The 23,218-nt window shown below is 40.0% G+C and overlaps 1 protein-coding gene across 2 annotated transcripts in view; it reads left to right on the forward strand.

Annotated features, from left to right (window-relative positions):
* Nucleotides 1-908: 908 nt before the first annotated feature.
* yipf5 (Yip1 domain family, member 5) overlaps nucleotides 909-23,218 on the forward strand; it is a 145,800-nt gene continuing 123,490 nt past the window's right edge. Inside the window, exons 1-6 of one of the 2 annotated variants that reach the window (XR_010931174.1) lie at nucleotides 909-1,024; nucleotides 2,388-2,502; nucleotides 2,760-2,932; nucleotides 5,185-5,330; nucleotides 5,505-5,686; nucleotides 5,988-7,027. Coding sequence is in view for 1 of the 2 variants with exons in the window: in XM_067608481.1 (XP_067464582.1) it covers nucleotides 2,396-2,502; nucleotides 2,760-2,932; nucleotides 5,185-5,330; nucleotides 5,505-5,686; nucleotides 5,988-6,150 (771 nt within the window). In the remaining variant the exon portion in view is untranslated. Of the gene's footprint in view, nucleotides 1,025-2,387; nucleotides 2,503-2,759; nucleotides 2,933-5,184; nucleotides 5,331-5,504; nucleotides 5,687-5,987; nucleotides 7,243-23,218 lie in introns of those variants that run through there. The other variant, XM_067608481.1, reaches the window with a different exon arrangement.

Below are 23,218 nucleotides of genomic sequence, written 5' to 3' on the forward strand. Positions count from 1 at the left end.
TACATTATCTGTCATCATCAAAGAGGATGGATCTGTCTGCAGAATTTGGTAGCACTGCAGTTCCCCTGTACAGGCAGAGTGATTGATCTGCTTCTCTGCCTCCTGATGAAAGGGACTACCTTTGTTCTTGCCGTGAGCTCAGCGGTTGTCCTGTTAAATCATCTTCTGCCTTCTGTCTCTATTTGTTACCATTAGACCCAGCATTTCTCAAACTATTGGTCAGGGCCCAGTAGGGTCTCAGACCAACCTGCAGTGGGCAAAAAGCCGACAGTATGAGATATCTAACTATATATCTCTTTCAGCATGTTTTCTTTTCAAGTCTTGTATATTTGTTTACTAATCATGGTTAGAATTGAACTGAATATTTATAATAAAGACTTAATAATGTTTCTGCACACAGTAGTGAGTGACCTTTTAGTGCTTTGTTGGTATTTTAAGTCCATTTTGTATGCATTAAAAAGTACTTGGCCTATTCATTTGATCCATGACCCTAAAAAATGTATAGTCTATTATCATGCTGATGTTCTTTTCCATAGTTGTACTAAACATTAACACTAGAAAGTCCAAGCATGCCAAATGTTTTTGACCTTTATCGTCAAAATATCTCTTCTTCCATAATGTCTTCCCGCTTATTAGAAAAAAAACAGAATTTCTAAATCAGGAAAGATCCAATTTAAGGAACTGCATGAGGATTTATCAGCATTTTCAGTTGCATTTTCATGAAAACATTAGCTTTGATACGTACAAATCGTAGTCTTTTCTAGTTTTATACATTCTTGTACTGCAGAGTACACCAGCCTGTCGTTCCTGCTCCTGTCGTTGGTGACTATCATGTATTTTTATCAATCATGTAATGCCATCAGTCGTCTGTAGAAGGCGCCACATGTTCGGCAAAGGGCACTTTGCACTTCCCTAACGGCTTCCGTTGGCTACGTATCATCCCGGAAGATTTACCTTTTCTCCTGACACGTAGCAGCCGCAACCGAGTTGGCAGGGCTTTGAGTAGATTTGTCAAACATTACAGGTAAGCGTTTGCAGTAGCGATGCATTTATAACTCGAAAATAATAAGTGTGTATGAAAAGTTAAATGGACATTGAAAGTCACCGCCAGACACGCAAACCAGCTCTCCACAACTATTGTAGCTAGCATTAGCTAACCAACTAGCAGCTGAGTTAACGGTACATTAGCCACCCAAAGATTAGCCTCTTTTTCTGTATTTCTGACAAGATTATTCTTTAGGAGGCGGTGATTCTCTGGTAGTTTGATAGTTGATAAAGCCAATATAAGACTAGCATTAATAACAGACCTACAGCACACCATTTTTATATTGGTTTTGTGTGTGGAGCTGATTGCGTGACTGCTACCTTGGCTTACAGTTGTCTTTAAATGATACGCAGGTAACATTAACGTTATTTTAAATAACGATAAGAAATAAGTTAGTAATCTAAATATTTACCGATGGATATTCAAATAGGAGACAGCGACTTCTATCACGTAGCGTTAGTTAAGCTACCAATTTGGCAACGGCCCATAAGTTTAAGAGTTAAATGTAAATATGTGATGGATTTATGAACGATTCCTAATGTTAAACGTGTTTTTAATTGTTGGTAGAGATGTCAATTATCGCTGAAAGACAAGGTTGTTGAGCTCCACGTCGTTGTTTACTCCATCACCGTTCTCATTTTCTCTGTGCTGCCACACATGAAAGTTAACTGAGAGGCTAATTTTTCATTTTGAATGATAAAACACCACAAAAAACTCAGATGTTTCACGTGAGTCAAATATGTTTGGACATATTTTAGTCCACCCATACACTCACTGAGCATTTTATTAGGTACACCTGTGCAGTCTAATGAAATCCAATACAACAGCTCTGCCATAAATTCTACTTTTATGAAGCTCATACATTTTCAGTTTTGTTAGAAAGGTGATAATTCTACTTTATGTTTATTATTTATGTTTATTGAAATCATAGTGGGCGCTGGTGGTGGTGTACTGGAGTGCATTACATTGAAAAATGCTATATGTTGCCTCCCGGGTGAACAAAATATTAGGAACACTTTTCCATATAATTCAAAGGTGTTCAAAGGAGAATTTATGGCAGAGCTGTTGTATTGGATTGCATTAGATTGTACAATTGTTCCTAATAAAGTGCTGTGTGAGTGTAGGTGTCCAATAGAGCGGCACTCAAGAAACTAAAATTTGAAGTGACACCCATTTAAAACAGGCAATATGATCAACTATGTGACAAGGGATGAAACAAGGCTTGCAGATGGTATGTAAAGTATATAGAGTATGGCTATTTAGACTGTAGGAATTAAGGTAAATACCTCCTGAATGATCATCCTACCTGACAAGTTGTGTTTCTGTTTCTTTCCTCTGACAGAGTGAGAGATGTCAGGGTTTGACAACTTCAACACAGACTTTTACCAGTCCAGCTACAGTGTAGATGACCAAAGCCAGGCCGGCTATGGCTACAGCAACACTGACAATGCCCACAAGTAAGTGAAGAGAGCCCTCCTTACCTGATTGTCCCTCAGCTGTTGACACCTCCAGAAGCAACATCATTACAAATATATGTGCCATGACATTTAATTGTCCGAGCGTACACCTTATTTGACATCTTTTAAGTGTATTTTTGAAAACTACATTTCACTGTGTGCTGTGGTCATGTGACAAGTGTACAAATTTGAGAAAGTTACTTAATGTCCTTTCAGTTAAAGAGTCCCGTTGAGCATCATTATTATGTATTTCCCAGACAATATGGTCAGTACGACTACTCCCAGCCCATGGGATACCCTTCCCCAGGGATGATGCAGCCCCAGCAGCCATACACAGGACAAATCTTCCAGCCCACACAGACCTACACGCCATCCCCGTCACAATCCATGTATGGTAGCAGCTTTGATGACGAGCCACCGTTGCTAGAAGGTAGGTGAACCACAATCTGGAAGCAATGACCTACGTCTTTGGCTGTTACAGGGCACCTCTGTTGTTTTTTTATTTTCTCATTTAAAAGTGCAAAAATACAACAAGGGAAGTGACTGCTGCTAAAATTATCAGTTGTTTGTTATTCTGTCTGTCTAAAAGTACTTAATGACTATTTTTATAGGTCCTCCCTCTCAAAAGTGACGATTTTCTTTATTTTCTCTGTTTCATATTACTGAAAATTGAATACTTTTTTTTTGACTCTCACAACTTCCTGTAAAGTGTAGAAATAATCAGCTCATGAAAGTAATCAATAGTTGGACAGTTTATCAACTTTTGCTAAAAGCTGCAAGTTATCTTTACAAGAGCACCAGCTGAATTCCTAAAATATAAATGTTTAGTGTTCATGTTGAAATCGGTCTGCGGTATCACTTGTAGGACATGGACTTAAGATCTGTTCTTAAGGCGTAAAATTAAAGTTTAATTCGCCTGTTGAGATTCCGAGAATCTCATAGCTGCAAGAAAATTAGGATAGAATACAAAAAACTGGTGGATCAAATGCTGGCTACCTGCCAATGTGACTGCAAAATTGACAGACTCCACTTTGCCAAACTTTTGTGGTATTTTTTCATAGACATCCTGTATATGCTGTGCAGTTACACACAAACCAGCACAGAGGAATGGATACTAATGTGAAATTAAAATGTGTGATGAGGGCTGCAATTAAATTATATGATTCGATTTATTATATATTTAATTTAAAGCTGTTTTCCACTTTCATAGTATGTGTGTGTTATTGTAATAATAAGCACGATACAAAAGGCTGCATAATAAAGGCCATTTTACTATTTTAAATTAACTCTGTCTCTATAGTGTTCAGTGTCAGCTCATACAGATGTACTCTGTTTAGTGTTTCCTTATTCATGTATATCAATGGAAAAACAAATCCCCACCTTCCAATACATTACATATATAACCTTACATCAGGTAATCTCCAAGAGACCAAGATCAATTTTGCAAGAGATGCCAGAGTACAGCAGAAGAAATAAGAACAGCGATAGCTAGTTATACATATCACAAAATTGTTATACCTATTTATCAGCAAAGTTCCTTCACCTTCAGCTCCAAAGTAGAAGAGCTTCATCTTTCTTCTCTTTATTCTCTTTCTCTTGTCTTTCATTCTCTTGTACTGTATGTAAACATTTTGCTACATGTTGGTTTAAAAGGAAGGGGGTTACGTGTGAGATTCTTATGAGTGATATTAAGAGTGAATACCACTGACTGACATTCTATAAACTAAACAATTCATTTTTTTATTATAAAAATAGTCAATAGATAAATCAATAATGAAAATGATCATTAGATGCAGCCCTACATACAACTAAAGGACATCACTACATCTTATTATAACAGACATACACAGCCTCATACATAACCCTTTATCATTCACAATAGCCCTAGTGCTGATTAATGATCACGATTAACAGTGATTGCTTCCTGAGCTCCGCACCCTGCAATCCATTTTCTATGTGTCAGTACCTTCATATCTGACAGAGGGCTCCTCCAGCACCAGCTGCTTTTAAATGCTGTCAAATCATGTTTTGACAAATGGACAGCTAACCATGCCTTAAAAATAATGAACATGATGTTAATCATTGCAAGAAACTCAACTTCTTGATTTAATATAGTGTAAAAAATCAGTGTAGACACATGTGTTGTATATGCCATGTGATATAAGGAGACCTGGTTCTCTGTGAGGGAAGTTATCGTTATGGAAATACTCAAATTCTGGTTATAAAGTATTAAACATCTACTGCAGATAAACTAGCTTAGCTGTTAATTATGTCGGGTCGTGGACTTGATATTTGGACCAAGTTATTCAAGATTCCATTCACGGTAGTTACATTTCCAGTTTCTCACACTTTGAGAAATTGATGTCAGCTTTTTTTAATCACACTAGATTCTTTACTAGTTTAATCCATCTGAGACGGCACTGCAGGCTGAAGTAATCACACGTCTGTCACAGGGAGTGTTGTCCTTTCTGTCTATATCCCCGAGCAAAGCTCTGACAGACAAGAATATTCCTGTAAGAGAGAGGTTTCTTGGTTTTTATATAGCAAACCAGTCACACATAAGCAGTAAGTTCCAATACAACTATTTTGTACTTATTTTTTCTAATTTTTTCCTACAGACTTGTTTCATCATAGTTCTAGCATCCAAAATGCCTGATGTGTGTTCTCCCTGCTATGTCTTAGAATTAGGAATCAACTTTGATCACATCTGGCAGAAGACTCTTACGGTGCTCCATCCGATGAAGGCAGCAGACGGTAGCATCATGAATGAGACAGACCTGGCTGGCCCCATGGTCTTCTGTTTGGCATTCGGAGCAACACTACTCTTGGTAAATCATTTGATTAATATTGGTGAACAATAATTCTTAAGACGGTGTATTAGTAAAAACAGACATTCTTCTACAACTTATGCTACAAATGCATATATATCTGTACACCAGCTGTCATCATGTATGTGCATATACATATGTCTTTTTTTTTGTCTTTTTTTTAACCTTTCACAGTCAGGAAAGATCCAGTTTGGCTATGTGTACGGTATCAGTGCAATTGGCTGCCTCGGCATGTACTGCCTCCTCAACCTAATGAGTATGACGGGCGTCTCCTTCGGCTGTGTGGCCAGCGTGCTGGGATACTGCCTCCTCCCCATGATCCTCCTATCCAGCTTTGGAGTCCTCCTCTCTTTACAGTGAGTACACAGGAAAACAGTATAGTTTATGGATGTTAATATAACGTTTAAATTAAGTCTGTTGACTACAGAATAAATGATCCAGATAGGGTTTTATCGTATTGATATAGTGAGACTTCTAAATGATTGTTGGTTGCTTATGTTAGCAACTTATTTTTCAATTTTTGTAACTTTTGTTCGGTGTGTGACTGGAGCTTCACAAATAACTGTACATTTTAAAAACTGTATAAACATTCCTTTCCTTCAGGTAGCCATTAAAATAATCAAAGCTAACTTCCTGCTTTCTTCTCGTCCGCTGTAGGGGCATGATGGGAATTATACTAACGGCAGCAATCATTGGCTGGTGCAGTTTCTCAGCCTCAAAGATCTTCATCTCAGCATTGGCCATGGATGGGCAGCAGCTGTTGGTTGCTTATCCCTGCGCTCTCCTATACGGGGTCTTTGCACTCATCTCTGTCTTCTAAAGAAATCATTGCATAACAATTTAAAATAACCGCTCTACAGTTTCTGTAATTTCAGTCTAATTAGTGTCAGTATAACTAGTGTCATTATTGGCTAATTACACTGTTATTACAAAAAAAATGGGAGCTTCAGTCTAAAACGGCACCAAGGTTTGTTTGTTTTTTTTTTTCTTTTATAAGCCTCCACCTCTCACCACATTCCGACTTGACCATCTGCCGGCTGGAGCGTCTCACTCAGGTCTTCTCACCACCTTTATTCCCTTCATGTATCTTAAAGGAGAGGACTGTCAAATAAACCTGGTGGAAAAAATAACACTCTCGTGGACCATGTTGAGCCTTTAAACGGCTTAGTACAGTCCTATGATTTTAAGGACTTGAAGGGGACGGAAGTGAGCAAGTACTTCACCCAATGGAAGTGCAAGGAGACAATTGAATTTGGACACAGACGGGAAAAGGTTTCAATTTCCAAGAGGAACCGATAACTAACCTTCAGCAAATCCTGCAGCCCAATGTGGAGCCAGTAGGAAACGCCACGTATCATTTTTGCAAAAGCTGTTGTTAGCCATTTCTGGCCCACACCCATAGATTGTACAGCTGCAAGACTAAAGGAAACACCAACTTTTCTCCCGCACAAGACTACAGTAGCTCATTCTACTTCTTCCCCCAGAAAGGATGAATGAAAATTTGGGGAGGGGGGCTCCTCCTCACTGTCTTCTTTTCTCCAGGACTGAGGAACCATGAATACCACCATTTGCTTATCACTGTAAAAACAGCTGCTCCGCTTTATCTCTTCATGTATTGTTTTATTATACTCTCTTGAGATTCATTTGAGTTTTGATGCCTTTCAAGAAGACAAAAATACAGTTTGCACAAAAGCATTGTTTTCAAAACCAAACAAATTAGATAATGAGAATTGATATTTTTAGAGATACTTTATGTGTCTAGGTACAGATGTGTCTCTATAGGATGTTGCTTTAGTTTGCATCCCTTAAAATTCTTAAATCTTTATTTTAGAGTCCACTCACTTTGTATGCTTTGATGTGTCATCTGTTGTTCATGTCTTCTCATGCACATTAAAGTTGTCTTTGAAGGTTATCGGCCTTGTGATATTAAACAATATGTCGTAGGGTCAAGTACAAGTGGTGTAACCTCTATTAAAGAGGGCCTGTGGACCCATAGCTGTTTGGTGTGCGGCAGAAGAAAGACCAGTGTGCACTGGGAGAAGTGGGTGTATGATACAGGGTGACAGGTTTCAACAAACTGGGGAGATTTTACCACAGCTGGTTGGTAGATCAAAGGAAATAATCTGCACGATTTGATCCACACCATTGTCATTTTTATTGCCGTGTAAATCTGGAAGACCCTCCCAGGTTAGAAAAAGGTTCATCATTTCCAGTCATCACCTGTAAGTGCTTATAGAGGCTCTCTACTATTCCCATGTGTTCAGATTGGATTGGTTAGTGGGCTTTGACTGTTGTTGATGTGCTGCTTGTTTGTCAGTAAAAATATCATATTCTTTACTGCCTGGCTTGTATATCCACAAGCTAACATACAAAATACTGTAACTTGACAACACATAGATTGCAGTATTCTGGTGTAATTATGATACAACACAGATACATAAAATTTCTGCCCGTTCGATTCACTCAAGTTTTGGCATTTGAACGTGACACTGGAGGATCAGCTTTTAAACCAAATCCATGAAGAAAACTTGCTGATATTTCTGAAAATCACTGGCCACATTTCTGCTGAAATCAATTTTGTAGATGTTTCTAATTTCATCTTGATCTGCCAAAAGGTAATCTGTTAATGTGAGATCTGTCTGTGTGTCTAAGCCAAGTGGCAGAAGAAACCACAAACTCTCACTTTGTTTATGAACTTGGTCATCTTATAGTAGAACCACATTGATTGACTTCCTTATTCCTGGTATGAGGCAAACCCTTTAAAATGCAAGAGCTCACATAATCTTAAGCGAAGGTTGACAAGAAGAAATATGAAATTTATGGTTAGAGCACAATCTTCCATTTTTTTCTTCTCCCTTCTGGGCTTTCTTTGCGCTAACATACACAAAACACACACACAGACGGGGGCTCCTTAAATGGATGACAACCCACTTAGGATGAATGAATAATTCAAAAATGAAAATGGAGTGCTTTTTCTATTCCTACAAACTCAACATCAAGGAGGTACTTTGCATTTCAAGCAAACCCTACAGGAGCAGTCTGTGCTCCCAGGCCGCTCCCTCATATGGCCAAGTGTTTATACGTATATGCGTCTTCTGTATGTATAATCTGTTTTGAATATCAATTTACATAGAAAGAAAAATCAACCTGTATTTTAGTGTCACCATTATTTTTGCAAAGTCCAAGTGTCACACTTTAATGGGGATTTATTTGTTTCTCTCTAAATAAAACATTGCTTCTATATGTTACGAATTGCTTTTTAATCTCATGTTATGCTCACACACCGTGGCGAGTGGCGAGTGGCGAGTACTTCAAATTATTCTGCAGTTCTGCGTCTTTTCAGCTCTGGGAACTCAGAAACAGTCAAAGACATTCTGGGTATGATGGAAGTAAGCAGGATGTTGACATTGACACACTCTTCGTGTGTGTTCAGTATCTGGTTTCAGCAAGTTTGCAGAGCTTGTTGGGTTTGAATATTTTGCATCTGGATTCACTCAGGGGCATCTCACATTTTCACATGTTCCCTCTCAGGCCTGGAGAAGAAATTAATTCCAAAATTTCATGATCTTCCTTTCAGCAAGTCCTTATTTAATCCTCAATATGTCGTTGTCCTAACTCTGGGGTTTCCATTTTTCAGTAGGCACTGCAGTGAGAAAACTAGTAAATTCAACATTTAAGATATATTTCCTGTAGAAATTCTTGTGGTAATGTTAAGGAAAGGAAGACGATGTGCCTCATTTCCTGTGCTTAAAAAAAAATCTAAGCTGGTGACAAATTTCAGTTTGGTTTAAAAATCACTTGTTTGATCAACCATTTGTTTAAGAGACTTTTTAATATGAGTTGATGATGTTTAGTATGACAAAAGCAGGTTGCATATAAACATGATGTTACATGCCAGGCAAGGATCAGAGAGAAAAAAAAACACAGTAGTAGTTGTAGTTTACACAGTCTACTCAGTTATGTTTTATGTTGCGTATAATTGCCTCTCAAATAATAATTCGACACCACATTCAAGCAGCAAACTGGTTTGACAGACAACAGTTAAATGATTTGTGTAAATACACAGACTGTAATCTGAAAAATGAGAGTTGAACAATGTGAACTCTGCAGTGAGGATCACTGTTCACTACAATGAAAACTACAATCAGACAAACAAAAAAGTCTCTCCTCGTGTTAATAAATATCCTATCATCCATGTAGACTATAGCCATAGAAAATGTTTCTATAATGCAGTGAGCACAAAGTGATTTAGTGACACAGTAACTGGACATATGTGGACAGTTGATTTAAACATTGCTTAGCTGACATGCATGTTTTCAGTCAAGTTCTTGATGCATTCAAAAATATACTGGTTTATTTTTGATGAAAAACTGATTTGGCCTATGCATATACCATATTACAGAAATCCTTATGCACAGAAAAGTTTAGTGCTTCATCTGTGAACAATAAAGTCCAAAGTTAAAGGCTGAGGTTGACGGCCTGAAAATATGACCGTCAGTAGAGAATGTTTATTATTCAATTACCCACATATTGCTCTATTTTTAGTGTTTTATTGCTTTATGGAGCCAATATGGTTTCAGAATTTGCTGAATGTGCTGCTATTTGCTGGGCTTTACCAGCGGCAAGACGTCTTGTCCACAATATTTTGACAATATTACCGCTGAAACTGTTGGGTTATTTATGTTCTGTTGAGCTGGATTTAGTGAAAGGTGGCAGTACACTTTCATTTATGACAGGTGATGAGTCAATGATTCTGCAGTTGTGTTCATAACATGGATTCAAAAAAGCAAAGGTGGATGCAATAATAGAAGCCAGAAGCCAGAAAAGTTAGTGTAACCTCAAACTCCTTTTCCCATGTGGGGTATTTACTGTACCTAAAGTTTGGAAACCTTGATTGGAGCCAGATGATTGTTAAAACAACAAAATCAGCACCAATACCAAAAGAGAGAACAGAGTTGTGTCTTCCTGTTTTTCCCATCACCCCCTGAAACATTTACACCAATGCTCCTCTAGATGACAGTGTTGAGTTACATACTGTCTGTCTTCTTGGCTGACATTTCCCCTGGAGCAATGACTGCATCCCAACTTCTTTTTCAAAACTCCCTTGCAGTCATTATCTGGGAAATTTATAGCTCACTCTGGACCAGATCAGCATCTGTGAGGATCAGCCTAACCCACCCAGTTCAGTATGCAGACTCTTTTATTGGTTGTTTGTTTACACATTTGTTTGGTTGGCTTTTTGTTTGGTTGCTTAGTTTGTAGGGTAACTGCTCATCTTACGTAACGTAGTGTAACATGCCATTTATTTGAGTGCCTCTACTGTCCTGAATATACACACTGCTGTACTATTTTAAAATGGGTGGGCCCCTGAGAAATCCCTAACAGTCCCTAATTTTGTCCCTGTGAACACCTTCTGCAAGACCATTACTGTTACTAAATTTAAATGATTTGGGGTAGTACATTTAAGTGAGATGAATAGGGAAAAAATGGCAATGAAAGAAACCATTGCTGCTGGATGGTATAAAATACTTTATAATTTTAAGACATGGAAAGAAAGTGATATGAATATTAGTCATTGCTGGAATATACTGTATATAATTTTTCATATCAGTAACTCCCTTCCTGCTACCACTGTTCCTCACTGCTAACTACTACTAATAATAGAAATCCTCTTCATCACCTACAAGCTGTCTTAAAGAAAGAGCAGACTAGTTGACTGGTCTGCTCATCTCTGGGGAATGAGGGCCACCGTAATATTATGTTATCTAATGGGAGATAATCTCACCTCCATCTGGCCAGCCTGAGCCACAGTCTGTTCTGCCCAGCAAGCTGGCCCGGCTGACTGGTGAGTAGCAGCTAATGCTGAATCCAACTCCAGTTAGAAAGAATTACATGGAGTGAGACAAGCTGTAGGGATGGATGCAGAGAGAAGGGAAACAGACGGTAGTTGTACTACACATCAAATAGAAAAAACTAACAGAAATATGAAACAAGACAATGGGCCTCATTCACAAACAGTGCTTACACACAAATCTTTGCTTAAACTGTGCGTACAAATGCTTTAAATACAAATCCAGGATTCATCAATATGTTGAATTTGTTCTTACTCAGTGAACAAATTTAGAACTGCCTTAGACCATGTGTATGTGCAAATCATAAACGTCCCACAGTCTCAAAAAATGATATAGTCAATATTTGTTCAATGTAAACAGTATATTAGAACCACAATTACTCTTAAACATGATAAGGTCTAAATGTACAAAATTTAAAAGTGTAAAATTGCTAATAATACACAATTTATTTACTAATTATTAGGGCTGTAGTCAACCAAAGGGACAGAGAGGCTAACCCATTGTTGCTAACTTTGATGCTAACCCCCTTCACTTTTCCAGCCTTTGGGGAAACAACGGACTTGACTTTTTAGCATTTATTAACTGATACACTGTAGTCTGTACTGTATATTTACTGCCAGACTGACAACTTACTACTAACCTTTTCCTCTTCCCCGCTCGCATCCACCGTCACTTCTCTGCCCCTCGCACTTTCCCGCTCGCTACTCAAACATACTCCTTAACGGAGCCACACTACCAATAGTTTCCCAGGCAACGACAGAGGTTGACTCACGTACCGGAACAGCGCTGCACAGAGACTCCTAAACGCGGGGGTTCTCGTTGTGTCATTATGGAGAAACACAGATTCAGTAGACGTTCAGTATGTTCAATAAACATTGAGTACAGTTAGACCCAGCAGTCTCCATTACATTGGGCGAGTTCAAAGTTGTGAAAACAACAGGGGGTGTTTTGAATACATTCACAGGTAATTTCTTAGTCTGTCCCTCCCGCCGCAGGAAATAATGGATTACTCCTGGAACGCTATTACTGTAGCACTTTTCTCCTTATGAAAATAACACAGAGATTATTCGACCAATGAGAATTTAGTCGGACGAGGGCATATCGACCAACTAGTCGACCAGTCGACCAGCAGACTACAGCCCTACTAATTATGAATGAATAGCTGAGACATTGTAATCCATAAATCATAATCATAAATGTAATGGAATTATTAATATAAATTTGATATGAAATTTTCCTATTCCAACTTTCAGATTACAATAGTTTATATCGGAATTTCCATATTGGAATGTGACACCAATTAATTTCCCCCATCAGATTTGGCTGTGATATATGCAGCTGGTTAACTAGCAGCCTGTTCAGTGTCCTCACAGTCTGACAGTTCAGTAGTGGCACAGGGAGGGGCCATCTGCTTTCAGTACATCGAAACCTGTTGTGGACAGAGATGAAACACAATGCGCGCCTGGCACAGCAGTAGAGATTTATTAAGATCACTTCCACAGATCCACACATTTACCAACTTTTTATTTTGTTACAGACGTACTGTGTCGTGGTGGTGGTGGTATGCAGGCTGTATACAGGAATCACAATCAGGCTCCAAACGGTTGTGCCAGTGACATGTTTACCAGCCAAATCTGGCTTCTACTTCTGAAACTATTGTTTGCATTTCACTAGCAGTAAAGTTTTTCTACATTTTTACCATCATGGCCCGCTTTGCAATGAGGGACAGCTCTCTCAACTGCTGCACCACTCCAACCGCTAATTATCGATAGCAGGCACAGGCCTGTCAATTTAGAATGATTCTGAATCACTAGCTTACGCACAGTGGCAAGAACAAGATTGGCCGGTGCACATGTGTCATGAATCCGATGGTAATTTTGCATGCGCCCTTATTTTGTGCGCAAAATAAGAACATTTCTACACACATATTGTGAGAAGTGAATGAGGCCCAATATCTTTATCTATTAGTGGGCTTTCAACAACCTATTGGACAATATGTTAACACTTGCTCTTAGATATAAAACTGTATAAAATTCTGTTTACACAATTACTGTGTCAGAAAATATATTCTATAATGAGTCATGAATTTGCCATGAGCAGGTTAAAGGGTTGAAGGACATTAGAAATACACATTCGTTGCACAATGCCTAATAACTTTTGGTTACCAGGGTACCTTGGTTCTCTGAAAACCAGCGCTTTCTGGTGTGACCTATCATGGAAGCTCCAAAACCACCATGTCTGTTGGGAGACAGACCAATCATCTTGAGTTGCATGGGCCAGCCCGTCCCCCTTTATAAGCACCTGTGGTGTTGCACCTATTATTCTCAAACATATTTCTCCCACGTAACCTACATATGCAAGTAGTGCAGTGTTGTGAGATACCTTATCAGAGAAAGTTCTCTTTCAAACCTTGCTTAGTATTCCATTAGATGAGATGAGACCCAGAAGGGTTCACACCACAAGCCCTCCCAATGGGCTAGCACACAGTTAGCATGAACCCACACTCAGGTCTGAGTGCGCCAGTGAAGGCACTGTCATGTCCAGGCGGTAAAACCAAATAAATGTGTGTGGGGATGTCCAACTAGTAGTGGCACAGATGTTACTCACCGAAATACCCCTGAACAGGGCCCGAGGAGTGGCCATACCCTGGTGGAATGAGCCAGGAGACATTCCGGGAAACCCTCACCATTCAACTGAGATGACGTCATATCTCCAGACATAGGGAGAACCCCCAGTGTTGGAAATCCCACATCCTAAACAAACACTGAGGAATGACAGAAATTACTGAGGCCCTCAGCCCTGTCAGGCAGAGGCAGGCTCGTAACGAGACTGAGTTCCCCTGGTGAAACAGAGTGAGGTGCTGGCAAAATTTCTCCACTCTCTTGTGACAGAAAAGCCTGAAAAGAAACTATTTATTTTGAGGCCCAAATACTCTATATGCTAAATGGGAAACAAGACACTCTTTGCGTGATTGACACTGAAGCCCAAGCTGAAGAGGCTGCTTAACAGCGCATGAGTGTCTCTCTCCGCTTCCTTCCTGCTGGGAGCGCAGAGGAGAAAATTGTCCAAATATGCCAGCACTTTGAGACCCATGGATCGCATAGGATTCAGAGCTGCCTCTACTCACTTGCTGAAGACCCTCGGGGCGAGTGACACCTCAAATGGCAGGGTCTGATATTCGTCGAGTGAAACAGAACATTGTGTGTGAGCATTCTGAATTTGTATTTGCAGAGGTGGGAATTGAGGAAACGTAAGTCCAGAGTTGGATGTAACAAAACTCCCTTGTTCAGAATGGGAAACACTGGTGGTAGAAGCCCAGATTCATTTCCTCCTCCAACACAATTCGAATTGCCCCTCAGCTTAAGAGAGAAGAAATTTTGCTCTACAAAGCCTTTGCAGCTTCCCCTGTGGCCTTCAAAAACACCACACCATTGAAACTCGGTGGTTTCACTGCAAACTGAAGCTTGCCTTGCACTTTTTGGTTTTCTCTTTTTTGAATTACACACTGTGCCCACGGCTTTATGCCTGCTGCAACAGGGGCTTCTTTAATGAAAAAAAATGTAAAGTGCTTGGTGTGAGCTTTGTATAACATATTCCCTCTTCCCTCTGAACTGACCCTGTGGGGGGCTGAGGGGGAATAAATGATCTGGGGAGCACTGGGGGAACTTGTGCTTCTCCACGTCTGTGAACGGGGTGAACATGGCAGGCCATTACACAGCGCTGACTGGGACAGTAGTGTAGTTCTTCTCCTCTCCTCCTTTTGAGGGAAGAGGAAATTGCCAGTCTGGCCCAGAGGCTCAGGGCAGGGATCCCTCTGAGTGCTGACTGCTGAGCCTCTGTTTCCACTTACCACAACTCCTAAGTTGACCGCGTCTTCCTCCCCACCAGCGGGCAGAATGAGCAGCTCAACACAGCGGCAGAAGTGGCAACGAAAGTCTTTTTGCCCCATTGCTTTTGGCCCGGGGCACAATGCTGGTGGGTTGCTGGCTGCTTATGTGTCTGAAATCTGAGGTCTTTAAATTCCCGCGGTACCCTTTCACCACCATAGCTGCAAAGCCTGGGCAGGTTGGCGTGGTGGACAAGGTGTTGTCTTGCGAGGAAGGCAGAGATCGAAGGCCTCCCCCCTGCTTCTTCCTTAGGTCGCTAGCTTGCTGCATAGAGGTAACAGCCTCCCCAAATAAGCCCCTTGCCCGTGATGGGTCAAACAGTGAATCCATTATGACCTGCTGGCATCTTCATCATTGTCATTGCCGAGAATATCCAAGGATACCCAAGTCCTCGTCCTGCTCTCCACCAACACACTCATCTGTTCACAATCAACTTTCGGTGAAGCAGCAACCACAGCCTCCTAAATGCTGTTCAAAGAGGTGTATAGCCTTCCCTCATTGTAAATCTCACGTTTGAGAAGGGCCCACAATTTCTCAATAGGATTTACATCAGGTGAGGAAGGGCACCAGGCCATTATTCAGTCATCATGGAGGCTTTTGCTGGCTAGCCAAGCAGTGTAGTACCTGGATACATGTGATGGAGCATTGTCCTGCATACAGATCATGGCCTTCTTGAATGCTTCTTCCTGTACCACTGAAGAAAGTACCTTCCAGAAACTGGGAGTAGGTTTGGGTATTTATTTCCAGTCCATCTTCAACCTGAATAGGTCCAACTAGCTCGTCCTTAATGATAGCAGCCCATACTAGTACCCCTACTCCACCTTGCTGCGCCTGACTCGAAGTGGTGCTCTGTGTCCATTAGTGATCCAGCCCTGGGCCCATCCATTTGGTCCATCAAGAGTCTCTCTCATTTCATCTGTCCATAAAACCTTTGAAAAAATCTGTCTTCAGGTATTTCTTGGTACAATCTTTACACCTGAACTTGTGAATCTTAGTCAGTGGTGGTCGTGTTTCAGCCTTCTTTACCTCAGCCATGTCTCTGAGCAATTGACACCAGATTCCAACTTGATCACCAATTGACTCCAGAAGGTAGGTTGCAGTTCTGGAATATGGTGGCATTGGAGGATAATGGGTTCCTGATAGTTTCATGTTTAATCTTTCTCATCTTTCGCAATTTGTGCCTTTTCTTCTCCATTAGCTTTTTGCAACCCTGTTGACTATTTGCAACAAAACATTTGATTGTCCAGGGGTCATGCCTCAATAGTTTTCAATAGTTGAATTAGCTTTCCCTTAGCATTCCCTGTTGCAATATGTTAGCCTCGAGTCGCACATTTCAAGCCACTATTTCTAAGTAATTTTACTGTACTATTTTTTTTTATTATCATTTAAAGGCCTTATTTTTCTTTTTCTTTATTATCTTATGCTTTGTTATGTATCCTGAAGAAGTTTAGCTCTTAATAAATGTCTTTATCCTAAGAAGTTGTTATTGTTACTTTGGGAGAGCAGAGTAAACAGAGGTCACTGCTTTGAAAAAAACTTACAGTATGGGACTGATTAATTGATCAAATTGAGAATTAAATTCAAACTTTAATGTTTCGTTATAGGAGGTGGTGCCCTGATTACTCAAGGTTATATGTTAATTAAAGTAGATTAATTCCTACAGGCAGCAGTCATGGTTGATAGTCCTGGTTCTATAGCAGCAGTCATGGACAAGCAGGTAAGCAAATATGTGATGTGGAATATTTAGATATATGAGTTGAGAAGCCTGATGGCCTAGTGGTAAAAACTGTCCTTACAGGATACAGAAGTACGTGCAGCCGTGCTCCTGTATCATCTGCCAGATGGTAACAAGGAGAACTGTCCGCGTGCTGGGTGGCTGTGGTCCTAGATGATGCCATGTGCCCTCCATAAGCACCACTGGTGGAAGATATCCAGCTGTGGTCAGCGCAGTTCCTGTACCAGAGTGTGATGTGTCTCCTGCTGTGTCCTGTAGTTCACAATCATCTCTTTAATTTTACTGATGTTGACAGAGAGTTTGTTGTCCTGACACCAGATGGTTAGTGTCACCTTCTCTCTGTAGGTTGTCTCATCGTTGTCCATGATGAGGCCTAGGACAGTCGTGTCATCAGCAAACTTGCTGCCAATTCTCACCACCTAGGGCCTGCTCGTCAGGAAGCCAAGTATCCAGCTGCAGATGGAGGTCTCCAGTCCAAGATCAACAAGCTTAGAGATGAGTTTTGAGGGAATGATGGTATTGAATGCCAAGCTGTTATCAATGAAGAGCGTTTTCACATATGTATTCCCTTTGTCCGGGTGGGTGAGCACAGTGTGTGTCGCCAAGGCAATGGCATCAACCGTGGCCCTGTTTGATCTGTATGCAAACTGAACAGGTTCCAAGGTGTCAGAAAGGGAGGAGCAGTGGTGGGCTGAACAATGCCCTTGCTTTTTCCTTTTAGTCTGTGATGTTGCGTAATCCACTCCACATGCGTCTGGGATCAGAGCTGAAGTAGTTGGACCCTGTAGGCCCTCTTGGCATCCCTGATTGACTTTGGGGGGTCATAACTGGCTGTTTTGTTGGCATCAGGGTCCCCTGAGTTGAAAGTGGTGGTCTGCACTTTGAGTTTACCGTAGATCTCCCAGCTGACCCAGGGCTTGGGTAGGAGCAGACGGTGGCTTTTGGAAAAACATTGATGCATTTATATAGCCTATGACAGAGTCTGTGTATTCAGTGATGTTGCCACTGGCTGCATCCTTAAACATCTGCCAGTCAGTCTCAAATCAGTCCTGTAAGACCCCCTCAGCCTCATTGTCCCATTTGAAAATGACCCTGGAAACTAGTTTGTCCTGTGTCAGTTTCTGCCTAAATGTAGGCAACGGTAGGATGGAGCAGTGGTCTGCTTTTCCAAAAGCTGGACAGGGAAGGGGTTTATAGCAGTCTCTGAATGGGGTGTAACAGTGATCCAGGATCTGCTCTCCCCTGGTGGGAAAAGTGATATGTTGATAGTATTTTGGGAGAACCCTCAGGTTGGCTCTGTTAAAGTCTCCCAAAACAATGAACGCAGCGACCTGGTGTGAGTTCTACAGTCCATTTACAACCCTATACAGCTCATCCAGTGCTAAAGATTTATCAGCCTGTGAGGGATGTAAACAACTGTGAAGAGGACTGAGCTGAACTCTCTGGGAACCGGCTTTGTTTACCAACTGTGTTTACTAAACACCAGTAGGTCCAGCAAGTTGTGGCTGGGGAGTAACACTCTGTGTCTGGGGAACAACACACTTTGGCCGGGGAGCAGCGGGGAGCAACAGGGAGCAACGTGCTATGGTTTTATTGTGAAATGTGTGGCTGTCGACAGAAGTAGTTAGCACCCCAAAAAACAAAGGTACTGTAGCCAGAAACAGTGATAGCTGCCATGTTACCCACCAGCCGACCTGGTGGGTAACAGAGCTGGAGAGCTAAGATCTGCAGGGTGTTTCTAGTTGGATAAGTTAGCACAGTTTTTGTTGTGGTGGGTGCCGGTCATTTGTTGTCATTAGGAGAGAGGCACAGCACTCAGGAGCGCACAAAAACATGACAGCCGTTGGATTTTTGAGGAAAAAACAGCCCAAGTCCTTAAAATCAGTCCATAAAAATCAGTCCACAAGCTGTTATAGGCAAGTTATAAAGTCAGGGAAGGTTTAATTTTTAAGTTACATTACCCGTTCACTCATTGCCAACAAAAAATGACTAATACATGTAAATTACTTCAAAATTCTTACATATAGCACTTTTAATATATCAAATTTCTTACATATAGCACCTTTAATATATCAAGTTTTAATTAAAGTAGAATTCCATTTTACTACTCCTAATCATGATTTAATAATACTATATAACAGAGTAAAGATTCAACTTTTCATTTTTTCTTTTCCAAGGGAAACACCAGCCACAGAAGTAAATGATATGTTTTGTGTTTTGCTTGCAAGAACAGCACTTTGTTTAGCATAAAGAGAAGAGCAGCTAGTTGGTTAGCATGACCAGCATTTGCCCCCATGGATAAAACATTATTATGACATCATAATCATTTTAAAGATGCTATAATCACATAAAAATATGCGCAAAGGGACTTTAACTAAAAACATCAGCAACACATACACTGAAATATTCACTTTAAGTAAAATTCTCTTTTCCTTTCACAGGCTGACATCATCTCTATTTTCTAAAAAGTACTACGATGTGTTTTCATTATTTTGTTAAAAGGTAAGAAGGTGTGTTTTCAAATGGTGGACAACAGCAGCTGAAGCTGGATAGGATAACAGATGTGGCCTGTGTACGCGATGCGTTCCAAAAAGCCTCACAGCAATGAGGCTGATTAGGATGTTATCTTCACTGAGGGAGCAGACGAGCGACAGGTGGAAATGTAACGATTGGTATTCAGCAACGCAGTGCCGCCTTTTAATGCATCTGCAAAGCCAACAGCACATGAATATTCACTGAGCAACTGTTAGCACAGCACTGAGTGTGATTTGCATCTGCACTTCATTAGGCTAATTGTCCCCTCTCATTGCACTGCGGACTCTTCTAACAGTTGATTCAGAACTCAATGAACTAACGCAAACACTGCAAGGGACGATCAGCAGAGTCCAGCTGAGGGGACCTGAGTGGTGTGTGTGTGTGTGTGTGTGTGTGTGTGTGTGTGTGTGTGTGTGTGTGTGTGTGTGTGTATGTGTGTGTGTTTGCATGTATATGTGTAAAAGTACATGAATGCATGCTCATGTGTATTCATGGGTAGGTGTGTATAATGTGTGTGCATGCACTGCTGTACAAGCATTAAAATATATGCATAAACTAAACATGTAAGAAGATACAAATACAAACACAGACGCAAAAATGCACATATATGCAGTGCTCAAAGTGTGCCGGCACTCACTAGTACGCAGCACCAGTGCTTCTACATTTTACTCTGTGGTGCACTGTGACTTTTTTTTGCACACTTGCACTTCTCACAAGCTGCCAGTACTCTCTAAAGTGTAGCATCTACCCACTGATTGTATATAAATATTTATATACAGGCAATGATATATGCATCTGTTGTGGCGTCTGCTGATAGTCTGCATGTGAGGCGTTTAGGGGACATCTGTGACTTGTACCTACAGAAAATAACCTGGGTTACACTCTCCCCCTCTAAACTGCTTGAGTCTCTGTATGCACATTAGTCACATGCTGCGCCACCCACCACTGCAAGTCAATCCTCAACCTGTGGGAAACACTGAATCAGCGTGTTCCAAATAGGCACATTTTGAAGTTTTAAATATACTCTATTAAGTTTTTGCACAGGAAAATACATAAAGGTAAAGAGAACAATTTCAATAAAATACATAATTAACAACAACAGTAACAAAAAAATCATCAATCTTCATCAACATAATGATACTTCATCAGCAATATTAATTACAGAGCATAATTCATGGGCACTGAGCTAGTGTGAATAAGGGGAGTACTGGCACTTATTTTTTTCCACTTCAAGAACTGCATATATTGACTCCTCAATGCTATTAAACATGCGTACATGCAAAACAGACACATGCACAAATGTACATAAGCATGTGCACACACACAAGAGGGATCTATATTAAGCGCAGGAATGATGGTTAAGCAACATTGATTTCAGATCATTAATGTGCAGTCAGCTGAGCTGCATACTTCCATTTACTGTATGTAGCCTAGCCTGCGTTCATGCTACACTAGCTACGGCTGTGCTCTACACTTATTTTCACATTGGGAAGTTTGAGAACAAAACACTCCATATGTGAAAAGTGAAAAGAAGATCACAGTGACATTTCTGACTGAGGACATTTCTTTTTTCATCTATTTTCTCTGTAAATTAATACATCACAGTCCTGAACAAAGTCAGACTGAAAATTGGATATTGCCTGGAGGCCCTTTTCACAGCAGTGTTACATGTCACAGCTGGAAAAACAGGGGTGTAACTAAAGACATTAATTGCTCCATTAATGTAGGTGTTTCAGGTACTGTGCACGCTGACTCACATTTACAGCTAAATTAAATGGAACCATCGTTAATGTTATTAATTACAGTAGAAATCTGCCTTTCCTGCTATGACAAGTCAAAATGTCTGTTGTGAAAATAGTCAGACACAATCAGAAAAGATTGCACAACTGCACAATACTTTAATGATCATTCTTTACACATGATGGTGGAGAAAAAGTCAGTGTTTGACCAATCAAGCCACAACATCAATGGTGTAAAACATGGGCAGGAAAAATAAAACAATTATTTGACAACTACATAAGAAAGAAATGTGGCAGGTTGCACAGAACATGCAAAACTGTATTATTTATGATTTGGCACAACTTGATCTAAATAGGAAAAATGACTAAATCTAGACCAGTAGTTTTTTTTTTTTAAAGAAACCTTAAATTTATTCTGGATAAAAAATATGATGTAACTAGTCAAATAAATTCATGGAAGACATCATTGCACAGCTTTGAAGTCGTTTAGGCTTTCACCTTGACATATTTTCAGGTGCTCATTCTCCACACTGTCTGAAGGAGAAATAAAAATGTATGAGAATTCACTCCTGAGACACCACTCTACTTTCTGAAAGAAAAGTACTTTCTCTTTCAGCTCTTTGTGCTGCTGGGAACCATCTACTCCAGTCTAGGAGAGAGAGAAGAGATACTTCACTTTTTCAGTCAATTGCCTGACCAACATCCAAACCTACTCTTGATTCTTCACATGATGTGTGTTTAAGTAATGTGTGTCTTTGCATTTGTGTCTGTGGAAGTGCTCTTCTCCCCACCAAATAAGGTTTTCAGTGTGGCAAAGGAAAAGAGAGGGAAGAGTTATAACGGGCTCACAAACAGACTTTGAATGGATCATACTCCTTAGATCGATATAAAACCCTAACAAAAAAAGAAAGATGAACTAGATCACCTGATACTGAATAAGCCAAGCAGCATCTGGTGGATGACAAAGGAATATTGTAAGCACACTATTACATAATAATTTGTATAATAGAGCTTTCACATATATAATGCTAAGTAATGCTAAATAACAATAATTCTCCCTTCATTTAAGACCTATTGTGAGTATTCTCTGTTAAACCTCTTATTAATCTGCCTGAATGCCTTATAAAAAAAGATTTTACTGTTCATTTTGGGCAGTGAAATTGTGAGCAGCTACAGATTACAGCAGCTACAGAGACTGGAAACCCATCTGGTCTTGCTGGGGGCATTTTATTCAATACGCATGACATAAGCATAATAATTCAGATCATCAGCTTACCACAGCAAGCAGCAACTCAGCTGACGTCACTCCACATTTGTGCTTTCATTAGTAGAAGTGTGACTCATCATATATAATCCACTCCTGTGTTTTTCCCCTAACTTTTGCTCAGATGTTTATGGTACCTATGTGAGAGGTAGAAAGATAGGAACTTTCCGCACAGCAATGGAATGAAGGAAATGAGTCAGAATGACCCACAAAATGCATGGTACTGAATTAAAATGATGACTTGTATTATGGATACAATGTTCTTTTTAATCTATATTAATTTCATATATGAATTAATTCATTTTATCCCCTTTCAAGAAACATTAGGAATTGTATGAAGGTCAGCACTGCACATAGAAATGCACCTGACTCTGTGGATAATAGACTTCCATAAAAAAACCTAACCCTACTCATCCATATTTTAAGTTATAAGCTACAAATGTGGGCATTATTTATGCCTGTCTTTTTTTCCTTGCAGTACTTGACATAATAAAATATAAAGTTACTTAATCGTCTTGCCTATTCATTTATTAATGAAAGCCATTGCGCTCTATTTATAGACAGGGTTGTGTTTCTCTGTAAATTATGTAATAACCCCATACCATTACAGCTGAATGATCAAAATCTCAGATATGTGCACAGAGAGAAGAATAAACGGGCTAAATATGTGTGGTGCACACCAGTGCATCACTGGATCCACTGGTAACTCTATAATGCACATGTTCTGGAAGCAGTTGTTAAATGCTTTAATATCTTTTGAACACGCAATGCATCATAACATATAATACAGTGGTTATTATCTTAGTGTTAGCACATAGGGAGTCTGTTTTTTTCATTGTAGTATGACCCTGAACTTATATCAACAACTTATACAAT

Source organism: Thunnus thynnus, chromosome 13 (genome assembly GCF_963924715.1).
Source record: "Thunnus thynnus chromosome 13, fThuThy2.1, whole genome shotgun sequence".
In the NCBI taxonomy this organism is placed as follows: domain Eukaryota; kingdom Metazoa; phylum Chordata; class Actinopteri; order Scombriformes; family Scombridae; genus Thunnus; species Thunnus thynnus.